General features: G+C 43.1%; 1 protein-coding gene across 2 annotated transcripts in view; it reads left to right on the forward strand.

Annotated features, from left to right (window-relative positions):
• Positions 1-18,913, forward strand: part of CERS3 (ceramide synthase 3) — a 104,216-nt gene that overhangs the window by 35,545 nt on the left and 49,758 nt on the right. For both annotated transcript variants that reach the window (XM_084773349.1, XM_084773348.1), the window contains exons 2-5: positions 3,163-3,336; positions 9,757-9,871; positions 15,458-15,576; positions 17,832-17,889. In XM_084773349.1, the coding sequence (XP_084629475.1) occupies positions 3,164-3,336; positions 9,757-9,871; positions 15,458-15,576; positions 17,832-17,889 (465 nt within the window). In that variant the 5' untranslated portion in view covers position 3,163. The remainder of the gene's footprint in view (positions 1-3,162; positions 3,337-9,756; positions 9,872-15,457; positions 15,577-17,831; positions 17,890-18,913) is intronic.

The raw sequence follows: 18,913 nt of genomic DNA on the forward strand, positions 1-18,913 counted from the left end.
TGAGCATGGGAGATCTTTCCATTTTCTGATATCTTCTTCAATTTCCTTCTGCAGAGACTTGAAGTTTTTTTTCATATAAGTCTTTCACTTGCTTGGTTAGAGTTACACGAAGATATGTTGTATTATCTGTGGCTACTGTGAAGGGCGTAATTTCCCTAATCAGTGACCAATGATTGTTGGATCCTTTTATTGTGGAGTTGGTGGTAATTGTGTGTGGCTGTGCCTGTTTTGGTTTTGCTATTGTGAGATTATCTATATACTGTATTTTCTTGGGTGTAGTTGACCTCATCGTGTTGGATTCTTCCTTCTACTGTCTTTTATAGAGCTGGGTTGGTGTTTAGATATTGTTTAAATTTGGTTTTGTCATAGAATATCTTGTTTTCTCCATGTATGATGATTGAAAGTTTTCCTGGATATAGTAGTCTGGGTTGGCATCTGTTGTCTCTTAGTGTCTAGATGACTTCAGCCTGAGCCCTTCTGGCTTTCATGGTCTCTGTTGAGAAGTCAGGAGTAATTCTGATGGGTATGCCTTTATATGTTACTTGGCCCCTTTTCCATGCTGCTTTTAATATCTTTTCTTTGTTCTGCAGATTTAGTGTTTTGATTATTATGTGGCAGAAGGAATTTCTCTTCTGGTCTAACCTATTTGGTGTTCTGTAGGCCACTTGTATGTTCAAAGGGATCTCTTTCTTTAGGTTGAGGAAGTTTTCTATGATTTTCTTGAAAATCATTTCTTCATCTTTTTCTTTTTTGCATCTCTGAAGCCCAACAGAAAATGCAGATGTGTGGGCAGGACTCTTCATTTGACATATTGCATGATTTGGCAGCTTGTTAGGGAGTCTAGTGGAATGATAATCCACATGTGCATCCACCTTTCTCCGGATGCACAGCTGTGTTAGTGTGGCTTCTAGGGTTGGCATCCCTCTGGCAGGACACTTCTCTCAACACTAGGTGCAAGGTTGTGAATCTAAGGACAGATTGACCTATGTTTCTGGTGAAATATTTACAGTTTCAAAATGCTAGGATCAAAATGGCCACAACCCGGATGGTGAGGTTAAAACATGCTGGTGATGTGAGTAAGTGCACACTCCCTGGTAAACAACTTCTAAAGCCTCTGTTTCTGTTGAAATCTCTGAAGTGGCAGTGTGCTCTTATGCTAATGAGTTGACTGGTAGCTGATGCACTAGGCAGGGCCACAATTTGAAGGTTTGTGCCACCAGTTAGTTATACCCCTCAACTTCTGGGGAGGGCCACAGGGCTGAGGGCTCAGTTCTTTGCCAGTGGCCAATGGCTTAATCATGCCTAAACAATAAAGTTTTGATAAGAACAATGGGCAGGTTTCCAAGAACTCCAGGTAGCTTAACATGTGGATGTTCTTGGAAGATGGTGTACCTGCAGACAACATAGATGAGCAGTGTCCTTCTGCCGTGCTTGACCCCATCTGTCTCTTCTTCTGTGCCATTGGTAAGAAACCAATGCAAGACAGTGCCTCCTGAGTCTGAGGGAGCCACTCTCACAAATTAGTTATAACTAAAGTTTTTTTTGGGGGGGGGGCCCAGGTGTGTAACCAGTTGTCAAAAACACAAGTTAAACAACCGGAAGTTTGAGGTTGACATCTGACCTGAGAAGGGGCTAGCAGATTTGGGGTTGAGCTCCGAGGAATTTCAGACTTGATTTGGGTGAGAGGTCACCCGGCAGGTGTCCATTGCAGCGAAGCTGCCTGCTTGCTGCTGGAGAGGAATTCTTGCACTTTGTGGTCGCAGATGTTTCTGGGTTGACTCTTGGCACAGCAAAGGGAAGCAACAGACTCCGAGCCTCCATGCTGCTTGCTGGTCAGCAGCTTGCTCTCTCTCCTGCCTTCCCTGGTTCACTTCCACTTGCTGCACATCATGTTTCCTGCCCATGTCATTGCTGGGCCCAGTGTCCATCCTTGCCTCACAGCACCGCGTAGTTTTATTTTTTTATTTTCTGGTTAGGTTTCTTTTATATTCCTCTTCCTTTTATTGAAAATAGTTTTTTTTTTAGCTGTGCATGGTGGCACACGCCTTTAATCCCAGCACTCGGGAGGCAGAGGCAGGTATCACTGTGAGTGAGTCCAGGACAGCCAACCTTATCTGAAAAAAACCAAAACAACAACAACAACAAAAAGAAAATAGTTTTTCCCACATTTTATGCTGAATATTGTCACTCTACTCCACTTAGTTCCTCCCTACCTCCCCTCCTATACAGACCCACTCCCTTTCTCTCATTAGAGAAAACAGGCTTAGAAGGGATAAAAATAGAAAATAAGATAAAAGAAAACTAACACATTTGGATTGGGCAAATTTTAACACATAAAAACATGTATCAGAGTTATTCATTTTAGTCAGGCTTCCCTTACCTACAAGACTGTTTGGCTCTCAAGATGGGGTACTGCTGTGTACCCCACACCAAGAACAGTGCTTCACAGATAATGCACTCTCCATAAATATAGTTACTAACATGAAGCCATGCCAGGAGGCAAAGATTTGTAATCCTTGCTATTAGGAAGCTGAAACAGGAGGGTCACAGGTTCAAAGCCTGCCTGGGCTACAAACAGGCACAAGGCTCCTCTATGTGATTTAGTAAGAATTTGCTTCAAAACAAAAGGGGAGCCGGGAAAGTAACTCACTGTAGAGTCCTTGCCTAACATGAGTGAAGTAAGGTCAATCCCCACTACCACAGGTTAATTAACTAATTAATTAGAAAGATTGCTGACATGACATCACTTGAACTCCTGCCCCTTATCTCCCAGGAAATGTCTTAGGGTGCTAGTGACATTCTGTATGTACGTTGGGGCTTTCATGAGGTTAAGCTTTGATACTTTAATGTTGTAAGCCTAGTAAATCTTTTTTATACCACAGCGATATGAGGAAAATAAATATTTGTAATAGCCACATGTGTGTTTCCCCAAATATGAAGAGGAGTGTGTTACACTTTGGTTTCCCAGGCCACACTCTAAGCACTTCTGGGAGCACTGGGTGAGTCTTCCTTGTTAAATGCAACGAGGGCAGCAGGCGCCAGTGTCCCCTCTGTTCTTTTCAGAATCCTGCTTTAGGAGTTTTCAAGGACAGCACTCGATGCTACCGATGGTCTAAGTGATGATTTGACAAGACTAACATATTCTTTTCTTCCTTTGTCTAGAATGTTTCAGTCATTCAGAAAATGGTTCTGGTCGGAGAAATTCTGGCTCCCTCCGACAGTGAAGTGGTCAGACCTCGAGGATCACGACGGGCTCGTCTTTGCCAAAGCTTCCCATTTGTACATGGCGGTTCCATATGCCCTACTCTTGTTGGTCATCAGATACTTCTTCGAAAAGTAAGTGGTGCTCTCGTGTCTCCCTCCCCATCCCCTTCTTTGCTGATGCTATTATGGTAAAGTCTGTCATCTAGTCCGCAACAAACCTCCTGATCAGAGGCTGCAGGTTGCTGGGCGGAGTCTGTGCAATGAGGCGCACATGAAGCGTTATTTGCAGCTGGGGAAGAGGTGTGACTACCGTGGGGGGCTTTACTTTTACAGCAAAAATCAAACAAGATGGAGACAGGCTAAGAGAAGGTAGACGATCATGACGTACACATATGTGGAAGCATCACAACGAACTGTATTGATTTGTACAATTAATAGTAAATTCCCAGAGGGACAGTGCTAGAAAGACCTATTTCTTGAAGATGAGCCATCATTCTAGAATGCCTAGAAAATACCAGAAATGTCTCATTAAGGAGCAAACCAAATACCTTTGTACAGCAAAGCTTATTTTCAAGTTGTATAGCTGTCCTTTTCTTCCCAAGCACAAGGCAATCAGAAAACTATGCCAATTTTCTCTCTCAGAAAATAGCAAACCATTTTCCTGGTTTAATTTATATAGATACTTCTAGATACTATATTTCTATTCAAACCCATATTAAAATTGTATGGGTGTTCTGACAACAGGAACATTTGTTCATGTGTAGTTTGTGCAGTGGCCTCTACTATTGAGCACATTAGTTCATTTGAAACAGGAAAAAGCATGTGTGCATGGCAAGAGCTGGAAAAAGTTAAGGCAGCCCTGAGAAAGAGCAAGCAGTCCAAGTGTTTGTAACTGTGCTCCTCTGGAAAGTCTGCCTGACCAACTCTATCCATAGACTCACCCAAAGGTCTTTGTGCAAACAGCAGCTTCACTTTGGTCAAAATGCACTGTTGCACCGGGGGAAGGAGAGGCCCCTGGGCTGCCCCCAAGCTGTGCCTGAGTGCACTTGAAAAGTCCTTCCCTTAAAAATGATTTTTAAAAATTTAAGTGTGCATATCTACGACACATGTATGTGGGTGCCTACAGAAGCCAGAAGAGGGGGCTGGATCCCCTAAGGCTGGAATTATAAGTACTTGTGACCTTCACCAGGTAGGTGCTGGGAACTGAATTCGGGGTCTATGGTATTACACTGAATTCATCACCTCTGTAAGCATGTGTGAGTGTGCACACTTGCATGCGTGTGGACACACATGTGCAAGCGTGCTCACTCGCCTGTGGAAGCCTGAGGCTGACAGCAGTCTCCCACAATTTCTACTTTATTAATTGAGTCAGGGTCTCTCAGTGGAAGAGCTTCACTGTACAACTAGTCTATCTCTCTAGCTTGCTCTGGGGGGGGCCTGCGGGTACATCTGGGGGGGCCTGCGGGTACATCTGGGGGCTTGTAAATAGATGATTGGTGTCAGAGGGCCCAGCCCACTGTGGTCAGCAACTGGACAGGCAGTGCTGGTTATACAAAAGAGGTAGCTAATCACCAGCCTTGGAGGAGGCCGGCCAACAGCATTCCTCATTCTTTGCTTCCGGGTCCTGTTTGAGCTCCTGCCCTGATGTTCATCAATGATAGACTGTAACCTAGAATAAACCCTTTCCTCCCTGGAGTTGAATTTGTTCATGTTGTCTCTGCCTTCTGAGCACTGGAATCACAGGCAGGCAGGCAGGCCGCCATGCTTACTTGGCTTCAAGGATCCAGTGTTAGACCCTCAGTCCTGACATGGCCAATGGGCCATCTCCTCAGGCCCTCATTTGAATCTCTCTCTCTCTCTCTCTCTCTCTCTCTCTCTCTCTCTCTCTCTCTCTCTCTCTCTCTCTGTTGTCCTGTCGGGTGCTGAACAACACAGCACCACTGATCCACCCACCTCAGCCCTCCAGGTCATGGTGGCTGGAGCTTGGACCACATACTTAGCTTCACACACTTGTATTTTTTAAACTCACATTTACTGAGGTTTTTTTAAAAATCTCATCCAATTCATTAAAAGATTGATGCAAAAAGCCTGACCATTAGCACCACAGTTGTGGTAAAAATGTCTATCAACCTGGACACTTCAGTTTACCCTTTCCTACTTACCACCATCGGCAAGCTCAGTCTGCTGTCTACCATCATGGCTTTATATTTTTAAAAAAAATTTTAGAATTCTGTCTCTCTAGCTTGTTCTGGGGATAGCTTGTGGGCATGTCTGGAGTTTTTGTTAATAGTTAATTGGTTTTGGAGGTCCCAGCCTCCTGTGGTCACATCTATTGATCTATAGAGTTATAGGTTGTAACATTTTGCCTGATTTTTTAATTTAACAAACATTTGAGATCTTTTTCATGTATTATACATATGTATCAATGTTTCCCTGTTATTGCTGACTAATCTTTCCACATATTTAGACATCATAAAAATGTATTTTAACTAGTTGATGGAAATCTGTGCTGTTTGCATTGTTAGTCCTTTGTGACGAAAAACACTGACCATCTGAGTGTGGGAACATGGCTGCACATGTGCTTTTGTTTCTCTAGGAAATGATCTAAAATGTTTGCTTTTAAATGGCATTGTATGTGCCTATACCATGGGCTGTCATTCAGCAAGACAAGGGAACAGACTTGTTGTCAGCACATGCTATGACATAAGGGACCTCAGCATCATGCTTAGTGAAAGAAACTGGGTATAAGTAATCACATACTATCCATTTTAACTTACTAAGTATCCAGAAAAGCTTAAGAGAAAGGTGGAAAGTAGATTAACAACAGCTTGGGCAAGTTTGAGGAGAAATAGAAAGTCACTGAGTTATATATTTGAAAAGGCTGAACTATTTTATACATAGAAATAGCCATAATAATTATTTTTAAAGACAAAAATCAAGTTAATGGATAAGCAACAGACTGGGAGAAAATGTGTCAACTATATATCTTATAAAGAATTTAAATTTAGAATATGAGACAAACTGTGTAACTCAATAGTAAATAAATAAGTGGATTTTTTTAATCGACAGAAGAGTTGAATCAAAGAAAATATACAGATAAACAGTAAGCACATGAAAAGCTAATCAATATCATCATCCACTGGGCTGATGCAAACTAAAAACCACTGTAGGCAAGGCTCGGGAACAAGCCAGTGAGCAGAGGCTTCCTGCTTTGGTCTGAGAACCTAAGTTCAATCCTAAAAATGCCACACATGAGGGTACGGTGGCACATGCCTGTAATCCCAGAGCTGGCGAGGCAAAGACGGGCAGATACCTGGGGCTTTCAGGCCAGCCAGCCTAGCGCAATCAGTGAGCCCCAGGCCAACAAGAGAACTGCCTCAAAAAACAAGGTGGCTGGCTCTTGGGGAGCCACACATGAGATGCTACATGATTGTGCATGGACTTGTGCACCCACATGAACACATATGACTCACACACATACATGTGCACACACATACATCCATGAGTACACACATACACATACAGTACACACAGAAGGTTAGCAAAAATGTTGTAAGGACCTCTGAAATTTTTTTTCTGCATAAAAACAGCTAAAAGAGCCAGGCATGGTGGCGCACGCCTTTATTCCCAGCACTCGGGAGGCAGAGGCAGGCGGATCGCTGTGAGTTCGAGGCCAGCCTGGTCTACAGAGTGAGTCCAGGACAGCCAAGGCTACACAGAGAGACCCTGTCTTGAAAACCCAAACAACAACAACAACAACAACAACAACAACAACAGCTACAAGGCTAGCAGAAACATTCCGAGTCAACATTTTTACAAATAGACAAAGATTCATAATGACACAGGTAGTGATGCCTAAGAAAAAAAGTTGAGTCCTGGCAAGAACATTGAGATTTATGGAGTTTTTGCTGCCCTTTCTATCTCTGTGATACCCTCAATAGCCAAGAGCTCAAAACATAATGCTTTAATCTCAGCACTTGGGAGGCAGAGGTAGGGGGATCTCTGTAAAGGCCTACCTGCTTTACATAGCTAGCTCCAGACCAGCCAATGCATAGCGAGACTAAAAAACAAAACAAAACAGTCAAAACAAAACAAACCCCAAAAGCTCATCTATGCAATGCACTTGGAGTCTGGCAACCACTGAAAGGAGACTAGCGTCTTCCAAAGCATTGTTAGCGGAGGGTTGTCATCACCCGACTGTTGAGTAAACACAAGTCACAATGCTGTGGTCTATATTACACCCCCTCACTGTTTACCCAGTTTTTTCAAAGGCATTTTCCTGGGGTTGTGTTTATCTGAAAGAATTAAAGGTAACTGACTACCCGAGGAAATAATAACTGATCCCACAATTAGACTAAGCCCAACACTAAAATAAGCAGAGAACTGAGACGTCAGGAGGGGTGGAGCCATGAAAAACTCTGACGTACTCTTGGAAATCCTGAAGGCCAGTTTGATGTTTAACAGTTTGTTCAGATCCAGGCAAGACTCCAGATGTCCCTAAGCTCTCACCTCTCTATGGCTTTGATGCACTCTAATCTGAAGGTAGAACACCAAGGCACACTCATGGTGCCTGATCCCACCACACACGCAGAGCCCTCGGCAGACTGGGAGGCCTGTTGATTCTGGCTGTTGAAGGAAGTCTTTGTCCTGTCATCAGCCAGGTAGCAACCTGACACACTAGAGATTTCAGCACTCACACGTGACAGACCAGGCATGCCGATCAGGTTATCAAAGTGATTAAACTCACAGATGGACAAACAGGACATAACTGAGGTGGGAGGCAATCTGAGGTCTAGAGTCACCACCAACATGTGACAAAGCCTGAGCATGTCCATACCAAAGTTGGGCCATACACAGAAGACAGTGTCTCTGGGAAAGCCCAGATGTTGGATGTACTGGACAGAGAACTTAGAATTTGTTGCTTCAAACCATTTTCAAAGAATTAAAAGCAACGATGCATAAATGTCTTGAAAAAGAAAAAAAAAGTAATTTGCTATTCATTTGAACCAGGATGCTTTAAATTAAGATGTATCTCATAATTCCAGAATAACCGCTGAGAATAAGTAAGCAGAAGATCAGAAAGAAAATGGGTTTCAACATTATAAACCATCAGACTGAACAAGCATCTCTAGGACTCCCTATCCAAGAGCAGTAAGCTCCTGTGCTCTTCTCTTGTGCACAGAGGGCACGCCCCCATGGCATGCCATGTGCCAGACCAAACACAAGTCTCAGTGAATGTGAGGGGTAGGGGAATAGCAGCCACACAAATGAAGTGAAGCTAGAAACCAGTAATGGGAAGAAACCTGCCATTAGCAAGTAAATGAAAATTACATCAACACACTTCTTCATAACCAGTCAAAGGAGTCACAAGGTGAACTAGAAATCTCTGTAACTAAAAGAGCGTACTAGACAAGAACCTTCTGGAATGTAGACGTAGCAGGGCTGGAAGGAGTTTTCAGCTTCAAGCCCCTCTATTTAAGAAGGAAGAAAGCTTGGTTTGATACATTTCTACCTTACGAAACTAGAAAAACAAAATGAAACTCAACTTAGAGGAAGTTTGGAATAATAATTCTGGTAGGAAATGAATAGAAGCAGCTCCTCACCCGGTATGATTTCAGCTGCCGACAAAACCAAGCCCCTGGGGGGATCTGGGGTAGCTGGAAACCTGACACATTATTGAAAGAAATGTAAAAGTGGTACAGCTACTTTGAAAAGCAACTTTTCAGTTGCTTATAAAACGTGGAACACTTAATTTAACCCTTGGGAGACTTAAAGTAAAAGTCTAAATACATTGGTTCATCCTAATCCCCATCTTAAACTGTGCTGTATCATGCATGCTTAAATTGTTGCTTGTGTGTAGGTCTGAAAAATTATTCTCTTTGAACTTAGATTTGGGGTGTTCTGCTATTGTCATTTTGTTTGTCTGTCTTTTGAGACTATGCAGCATAAGCTACTCTGGGATTCACTGTGTAGCCCAGGCTGGCCTCAGATTGGCTGTAATCTCTCTCCTTCACCCTCCCAAGTGCTATGGCATAGTTGTTAGCCACCACCCCCAGCTTTCTTCTTAGTGCTTTTGGTGGGCAAAGACAGGCTGTAGGCAGTGCCATTGACCATGTGTATTAGTCAGATTTCCATTGCTGTAACAAAATATCATGAAGCAATTCATTTATAAAGCCAATGTAGGCTCCAGTCTAAGGGTGAGTGGCCTAGAGCTTTGGCTCTGATGAGGTGTCCTAGTGGGAGCATGTGGTGGAGCAGATGGACTGCTCATCTCAGGAGAGAAGAGTCTGGGGTCCTGTGACGCCCTTGGACGACATCTTCCAGTGGCTTCAAGACTTCCCACTAGGCCCATCTCTTGATGGTTTATCACAGCTCCTAGCATCATAGGCCCTGTGGACTAAGCTTTTTAATGTGGACCATTTGGGCAGGTTCAGCATCCAAACAATGTGAGCAAATGCCTGGACTTTGCCTGGACACCTAAAGGCACAACCTGGCTTTGCTGGTACAGTTGTGGGCTTCTTACTTCTCAAACCCCTTTTTCATATTTTGTAGGTTTGTTGCCACACCTCTAGCCAGTGCTCTTGGCATTCAAAAGACATCGCATAAAGTTAAACCAAATGCCGTCTTAGAAAACTTTTTCAAGCAGTCCACAAGTCGTCCGTCACATGTAAGTACAAATTCTTCGCTTGTAGACTTAAGGACATCCTTTCTTAACGGTTTAGTCATCTTGACTTACTTTGTTCATACAAAAAAAGAGAGCTTCCGCTTGACTGTCAAAGGATTTGGTTCATTGGCTACATTTCTTTGCTCTGCTGACAGACTCAGGAGCACCTCAAATGTGCTGACACGTAGATACGTATTAGAAAGTCACTGGCTCAGTTGAAGGCACTGCTTTCAGCTGTAGTGCCAGACACTAACAACCAAGTACACCATTTATACATAAAGATAACAATGTAAGCTCAGTGCTGTGGCTTATGCCTGTAATCCCAGGACTACAGAGGCTGAGGCAGAAGCATCATCATGAGTTTGGTTCTGGCATGAGCTGTGTAGTGACTCTGGGGAAAGCCTGAGATACTCAGCAAGGCCCTGCCTTAAGAGCATAAATTATTATGAGTAAGTCAGAATATCACAATTTCATTTTAATGCTAGTTTTTAAGCATTTGAGTGGAGAAGGCGACACCTGATGCTTTTGGTGAGCGTGGTCCTATCAAAATACATCCTGAAGTGTCCAGGAACTCATTGTTCACACTTGCCCTTGTCTTATCCAAGGCCCCAACATGCCCAGAAACATGCCGGAGCCCTGCTTTCTTCCCAGAAATAGAATTTTCAGGAGCATCACAATTCTTTCCCAATACAGAGCATCCTTGGGTGATGCAGTGCACTGAAGGTTTACATATCGCAAACATTTTTTCATAGTTATAAGGCCAATTCCAGGCTCCACAGTCTTATTATATTGCATAGTTAAAATGGCAGGCAAAACAGGCCTTCTCCCAAAGTTGTACTCCTCCAGAGTAAATAAAGAAACCTACCACCTATCCTTTTAACAACCAAGACTATGTGCTACCAATATTTTAGGGGAGAGTTTCTGAGCCATTTAAACTGCATCTGATGGATCCGGCTGTGCTTATCAGCTGGGGTGTCATTGCTTGTTCGGTGAGGCCCTTGTGCAGGAAGATGTGCTGAGGCGTGACACAGCAGAAGGCCTAGAGTCTAATACAGCTCAGGCTGCACGGCTGCCGAAGCTCTTTCTGCTCTTAACTTCTGCATGTGACTGGTTTTTATCAAGAAGGACACTTTGACAACCTGCAGCTACTTGTTTTCTGTTTCCATGCACTATTCTTAAGTGACCATAGTCACCCATCTAAATAATTCCATGGTTTCCACTGGTGATGTGTCAGGAATTAGGACTCTTGTGAGGAGTCCTTCTAGTCATGTTTCTGTTTGGGAATAACTAGTGTCCATTATACCTTGTATGAAATGTGTAGCTCCTGTCAGTTGTACTTGCTGAGACCAAGAGTTCCAGGTCATTGGAAAGGATATTTTGTGTGTGTGTGTGTGTGTGTGTGTGTGTGTGTGTGTGTGTGTGTGTACACAAAGGCTGTGGTGTGAAGATCAGAGGACAACTTTTAAGAGTCAGTGGTGTCCTAGCCTGGGCTGCAGGGATTGAACTCAGGCTATAAGGCTTAACTGGCAAGCACTCTACTGGGTCATCTAGACACCTCTAAAGACTAAGATACTTACAATAATTGAGAAAGCTTGCTGACTATGGAAAGAAAATAGCTAGGAAGAGAACTAGACTAGGTGAATGATGTTCATTACTGAGCTGAGGAAATGAAGGCTCAGCCAGAGGAAGCCGGCTGCCATGCTGTAAGCAGCCGGACCAGAAGCAGGAGGCCAGCCCATAGTAGCCCATACGCCCCAGCACTCTTTCAGCTCCACCCCAGGGACTTTGTCGTCAGTTCACAGCACAGAAACATTTATTTTAAAAGCAAACACACACAAAGTTGGAGTTGTGTTTGATTCAACTCCACAGTCAGGTTCAACTTGACGCAACTCAGACATGGCTGTCAAGTGAGAGAAAACGCATCACTCTTCTTGTATCATCCTTGGCACATGGAAGTAAACACCAGCGTAGTATTTGAGGTCGATGACATCCATTTTGTGTTTGTTGCATACCAAGTTCTATGGACTATTATAAAAGATGCCTTTTTAACAGTTAAGCAACTTGCTGCTTAATTGTGATTGTCTCCATTCCTAAGGGAACTTGCTTTGTGTGTTAAGAGACTGGGTCTTAAAGTTTCTGTGTGCGAGGCTCCCTCTCAAAAAGATGTAAGAGTATGACGCCAATATTGTGAAGGTGGGCTTTCCACTAGGTGCATCCGCATTCCAAAAGAAGAAAGGCAACACGAAGTATCTTCTAGATGCACTAAACAACTCTTTGTAGGACTGATACAATAGTAACAAAATTGGGTTGGTTGAAGATCTGGGAAAATTCCAGAAAGAAGGCAAGGTCTTGTTTGCTTTGCTCAGTCCTGAATCTCTAACATCTCCACTTGTGCCTGGTCTGTGAGTTAGGAGAAGTTCTTTGAATGCTTTTGAGTGAGTAATTAAATAAAATTTTTAAACGGTAAAGTGAGACCCAAGGGGATTTCACTGTGAGAACTAAGAACACAATGCACTGGCCCCTCAGAACAGCCTGTGGCAGAAGATGGACCATGCAATGGAATTTGCATTACATCCTGTTTGAGGGAATCAATGGGCTGCGCACTGGGGAGAGATGACACCAGTGGGTCGTGAAACAACAAAATCTTCTATCATTCCCACCACATTAGCCGAGTTGCTGGTCGATCCGGGCCACCATACAAGGCCTTGGGAGCCTTGTGTCTTCTGGAAGCCCCGAGCAGGAACTGAAGCAGGGTTTTCAGGCATTAAAACTGTAAGCATCCAGGCCAAGAGACAGCTATAATTTTTACCAATCAGAACTCAGGAGTTGGGGACTTTCCCAAGTGTTCCATCATTGTCAACTGATATTGAATATAAGTGTCTTTGCCTAACCAGTCAAATTCATTTGTTCTTTCTGTTGTCTGGAGCAGGCGTTATGTTTTGGGAAACTATTGTTGCTTAGAGAGGGAATAAATCGGCTTAGGTAAAATGGAATCTGAAGTCAAAATGGCAGTACTTAGACAAGTTCCTTTTGTTGGCTCCCAACACAGGAATCCATGACCTACAGAAGGTTGTTAAAAGGAAACAGTGATATTGGTGTGTTCTCTTCTCTGTTGTCTCTTTCCTTCTCTTCAGGATAGTGAAGGGCCAGCCACTCAGTAGAGATTTGGAACCACAGACATCTTCTGCCAGTGCTCAGCATGTGGCATCCAGTGTGCTGTAGTCCTGGCCCCCGGACAACTGTGTCCATACCAGAAGCGATCTGGCTGGTCAAAAGCTGCTGGGTGACCAGCCATCTGGCCAGCAAGCCAGCTTTGCTTAGTGCCCAGAAGGCTCATTTGCAGTTAGCCTAAATTTACTGTAAGGCTCTGATTAATCATTTTAAAAAGTGGTTTCACATCAAAATCCCAGGAGTGTATTTTCTGTCTGTAAATGTTAGGGCTTGGTCTCAGCTGGCCCTGTGGGATGGGATCCTTTGTGCCATGATTTTTGCTTTGTTCACCAGCTGTAGCCGTGTCTTGGACAGAAAGCTCCTAGTTAGCTTTTAGGCAATTTGGCTTTTTGTTTTGTTTTTGTGACAGAATTAAGAGGAAGTTTTCTTATATTAGAAAATGAAAGATGAAGAGATCAATGCCACCTCAAAAAACAGTACAGAGCATGTTCCTTGTGGGAGTGGCGATTATTGGCTGCCATGGGTCTAATGCACAGAAGACGCCTCTTGAAATCCCACTGTGAAGTGGAACTGGCCCTCTTGTCCATTCCTGTTTCTTCTCTGACTCTAACAGACTTTGGAATTTGTAACCTTTGGGCAGCAATCCATCATCTTTGTTATTTCCTATTTTAAATCATAGCCTATAAAACGTCTGCTTCCCAGAGGAGAGGTAATCATCATTATTATACTTTATAATCATTATTTTAATGGTCGGAAGTAGTTTGGGGTATTTTGAAATCGGCTGTGTACCAGATTGATTGTGAATGTGGACAACCACACCTGCTGGGGTTTTTCTTGGACCATCTTCTGTAACTACCAGAAAGACTGCATGAAGTAACAGAAAGCCCACTAGCCCGCGCCTTGTCAGCACGTGACTGCTATTTCCATGTCCTGCACAAGTCCTAGCAACTCCCAGGCAGCTGCTGTGTCTCTGTAGGAAATTGTATTTGATTGATATTTTTTTCATTTTTTATTAAATATTTTTAATTTTTTACACATACATTTATATTATTGCATATATATATATGTATATATATACATATATATAATACCTACAGCAAGAAGAACTATGAAACAATTAGGAATTATATAACTGTTACATTCTTAGTGTTTTGGCTATTTGTATTTGGCAGCCTTGAAGAAAACATCTTTCCTATCTTGCTTGGTATGTCTAAAGTTCTGAATGTAAATCTATATTTATCATATCTCATCATTATCAACTTAAAACATCTATCTAGACCTAAAAACATCTTAACCCCTAAACAACTATGCTTAATTGTAAAACTAAACTATCTGGTCTTCAACACCATCAGAGACATGAGAAGGAATAAAATTAATTACCTGAGTATACAGGGAGTGCAGGTTAGTAGCTTCCCAAATGAGAAGATGACAGAGACAGTTTGCTGTCTGAACAGTCTCCTCAAACTCTCTATACCATTGGAGCATCACCTTCAGCCTTCTGACAGACATACTTGTGAGGCAGGAGCTATTGAGCACTTGTTTAACCTGTGCTGGCAGAGTTTGGCATCGACTCTGCCTGCGTCCAAGCTTGCTCTTTTTAAGGAAGAATTTTGTCTGTGGCAGAAATGAGGACATTTTGCCCAGTGGCTTGTTTGCCACATTTGAAGCCATCTCCAATAAGGAGGTTCTTTGATTCTTATCATCTTCTTGAGGTAGCTGTGTGTTGTCAGGAGTTAACTTGTCTCATTGTCAATGAATCTTTAAAATAATAAAAACATTTTAAAATTGATTGACATTTTAAACTCAACTACTCCATCCTGCACCTAGGAGGCCCTAAATAAATCTTAGTGAGCTCACATATACAACTCTATCACGTGACCTGTTAATATATAGATGCTTGGTCTTCCTCAGTAAACACCAAGCTAGGATTCTCACGTTCTCCTTTTTCTACTTGTTTTGCTTTGGCTTGGGGTCTGTGTGTGTGAATGTGATTTCACAAGCAATAAAAATGAATTCCCTGGCTCACAGTCTTGTGCCTGGCCATCCCTTGACTGTGTGACATCTGACCCTGCTCTTTACCTAGTTTTTACAGTTATGGAGAGTGTATAGTTATATGTGTGCATGTGCATGTGTATATGCATGTCTGTGTGTCCATGTGTGTGCATGTGCACATGTGTGTGCATGTGTGTGTGTGTCCATGTATGTGTCCATGTGTGTATGTGCATATGTGTGCATGTGCACGTGTGTGTGCATGTGTGTGTGTGTGTGTGTGTGTGTGTGTGTGTGTGTGTGTGTGTGAAAGCGCCATGGTAGGCTTGTGGAGGCTCTCCTCTTTCCACCATGTCCTGCGTTTACCTGCTGAAATGCCCCGCTGCCTCTCTGCTGCTTACTGTTTGTTCATCCATTTCATCTTTTCAGACTGATGTTTATGGACTGGCAAAGAAGTGTAACTTGACAGAGCGCCAGGTTGAGAGATGGTTTAGGATTCGGCGGAATCAGAACAATCCTTGCAGGCTGAAGAAATTCCAGGAATCTTGGTAAGAAGGATGGGCAGCTTATGGAGCACTGTGGTTTTAACCAACAGTGTGACCATGGCAGGGAACACACTGACACTGGAGGAGAGGAAGGGGCCAGATGCATTCTCCACTTTCCATAGGGTCTTTCCTGCTTGGTATTTTTTTTTTCAACAAAAGCAAGTTTGGTTTATTTGAATGGTTTCATTAGCTACATCTGGAAAGGTAACAAGCTGAAGCTTAACAACCGGAGTTAGTGCAAAACACACAGTAAACATGTACACTGTTAGGTACCATACGGAAAATGTTTATAACTTAGAAAGAAAAAGATGTTATTCTTAACCATCCGGCTTTGCCCTTCTCTTCTAGGAGACGCCGCACTCAAGGGGGCCCAATGCCTATGCAGACATTATGTGCTTAGCCTGAAGCCCAGAAAACCCATAAGCATGTCTTAACTGGTGCTTCTCCCCCTAGGGCTGAGGAGAGAGTGCCTTGTGTCTGCTGTATTTATGGTTACAGGAGCAGGGGATTTGAGAACGCATCCTAGTGCCCCGTCCTCAGAATTTCATACTTACGTACATAATATATACATACATACATACATACATACATACATACATACATACAAAGGACTTTGATCATATCCACCCTCAACTCCTTCATCCCATCCCTCTCCCAGGACCTTCCCACACATCTCCCTCCCACCGTCCAGTCCTCTTCCTTATTGCAAGGAGCTACCCTGTGCAGTAAGCTCTGCCCACGGTGCATGGGTGCACCAGAGCTGGAGTAACGTCCCAGCGGCCATACCTCTGACAGTAAACGGCTCTTCTCAGGAAACCGTCACCTGCAAAGAATTCTGCTAGAGCGGAGCCTCATGATCCCCTCCCCCACCCAGGCTGGAAAGGTAGCCAGCTTGATCTTGCATTGGCCTTGTGCTGCTGCAATGAGTTAGTGCACGCTGTTTGGTAGGAGGAAGAGAACATTTCCTGCACGCCTCGGTGTACTCTGCATCTTCCTTCTCTCAGCCCCCTCTCCTACAGTGCTCACGGAGCCTCGCGGCAGGCCTTGATATAGACGTCCCATTTAAGGCTGGGAACATCCAGGAATCCCTAACTGACTGGTATTTAAGTGCTGGCTGCTGCAAAAAGAAAGTTTTCCTGCCAATCTCGAGAACAGCTCTAAAACTATGGCTTTCAATGTAAATATTTGGAAGGCATTTCATAACATGTCCATTAAGCAAAGCAACAGGAGCAGATTTCTCCCCAGGGCCTACGCCCCTCCCCCAGCCATAGGCTCTTGATTAGATTTATAGGAGCAGGGCCCCTCCCAGGAAGCCCGCCTCAGTTGGCTACCCTATTCATGGGAGGCAATTCATTTTCTTTTCTTTTCCTTTCTTTCCTCCTTTCTTTTGTTCCTTTTTCCTTCCTTCCTTCCTTTCTTTTCATTTTCTTTTATTTTGAGAAGTATCTATTCAGCTTGTAACCCTTTTCTTGACTGGATGATCTGTTTTGTTTGTTCTTACCCTTCTTCATGTCCTCTGGGCAGTTGCCCTCTGTCGGGCGAACACTTGCTGTCTCCTAAGCTGTCTTGCCCTATGTTGTTTGTTTGTTTGTTGTTTTGCTTTGTTTGCTGTGCAGAAACTGTAATTTCACATCATCCCATTTATCGATTCTCACTTTTATTAGTGGCCTGAGCCCCTGGAGTCCACTCAAGAAAGCCCTTGCCTATGCTTATATCTTGGAGGTTTGTTTTTTTTTTACATACATTCTCCTCTAAAAGTCTTAAAGTTTTGGGTCTCAGATTAATACCCTTCATAATTTTGAGTTGATTTTTGTACAGGGTAAGAGATATAAATCAGATTAAACCCCAAGTGTGGATATCCAGTTTCTCCAGTACCATTTATTATGGGGCTGTCTTTTTTTCCAATGTACATTTTAAACGTCTTTACCAAAGGAGTAGTTGGCTGTATCTGTGACATGACCATAGTCCACTGGTCTACATGTCTGTCTCTTGAGGAAGCATCATCATACTTTCACTGTTGTGGCTCTGGAGTGGAACTGAGACCAGGTATTGAAATGTGTCGGGCATTGCTCTTTCCACTATTGAATTCCATGCTTCCATGTGGATCTCAGAACAAAAGGACAGCTTAGGGCATACTTGTTTGACTCTAGGATCCATGTTCTTCAAAGCCTGTTGTATCAAATTCCTTTCTCCTCACACGCCGATCGCTGTGATGGAAGACTACTGAAAGCTCTCTCTCTCTCTCTTTCTTTTGGCAGCTGGCGGTTTACATTTTACCTCGTGCTAACTGTGGCTGGAATTGTATTTCTTTATGATGTAAGTTGTCATTTTCACATCATTGGAATTTGTCTTTAATGTAAAATAGTTGTGCCCATGATTTCTATCAATACAAAGGTCTCACCTCAAAAGGATAAGACACAATTTATTCTGGAGCCAAATAAAAGTGACTGTGACCCAGCAACACAGATATAGTTTACCTCAAGATCTATGTTCCAATGTGGAGATGGTTTCCTGGAGGTTTATAGTAACAGAACAAAGCAAAGCATAAATGGAAACACTTTTCAAATATATTGGTAGAAACAGCAGACAAACAGGCTACAGCAAGGCAGCGGATTCTTAGCTATAAGCCTAAGCACCGTAAGGCAACACTTTTAACCTTCGGTTGGTAGAACCTAGGGGTCTGTTTGTATATTCCAAAGGATTTACCTAATAGCCATAAAGATGCTGGGTCACATATAAAGGTGGACAATAAATGGCCATTAGGAGGGGCTCACTATGCCCCAAGATCCATCAAAATTAGGCTCTGACCCACAACATTCTAACTTCCCCACAGTCTTTGAAGTTCTAGTCGGTTGATCAGCCATACAGATCAACCCAAGTAAATAGTCATTCCCCCCAGGGACTTCATTCGAAGTTCTCTCCGGAGGGCATAATACTCCATAAGTTAGTGAGTTTGAGAAATGTCCCTCCAGAGCTGAGATGTTTTTCGAGCTATGGATGTAGGTAAGAGATAGAACTCAGGAGCAAGGCCCAAAATAGGCCTCCTGATGTTTTATTGCTGTAACCATCTCAAGGCATTTTTGCCTTTTCATTTATTTATTTATGTGCTTATTTTTGTCTCTGTTTTTTTTTCCTGGAGACAGATTCTCAGTCTGCATCTGAGGCTGGGCTGGAACTCACCATGTAGCCCATGCCAACCTTAGACTTAGCCTTCCCACCGCAGCATCCCAAGTGCTAAGCTTACAAGCAGTTGCTATTAACCCAACTCTAGGTTCAGAAATTACTTTGTTAGCATATTTATTTGTTCCAAACAGTTCCTTCAACAAGACAGTCCTATTAC

The sequence above is a fragment of the Acomys minous genome (assembly GCF_964271855.1).
Source record: "Acomys minous genome assembly, chromosome: 2".
NCBI classification, from domain to species: Eukaryota; Metazoa; Chordata; class Mammalia; order Rodentia; family Muridae; genus Acomys; species Acomys minous.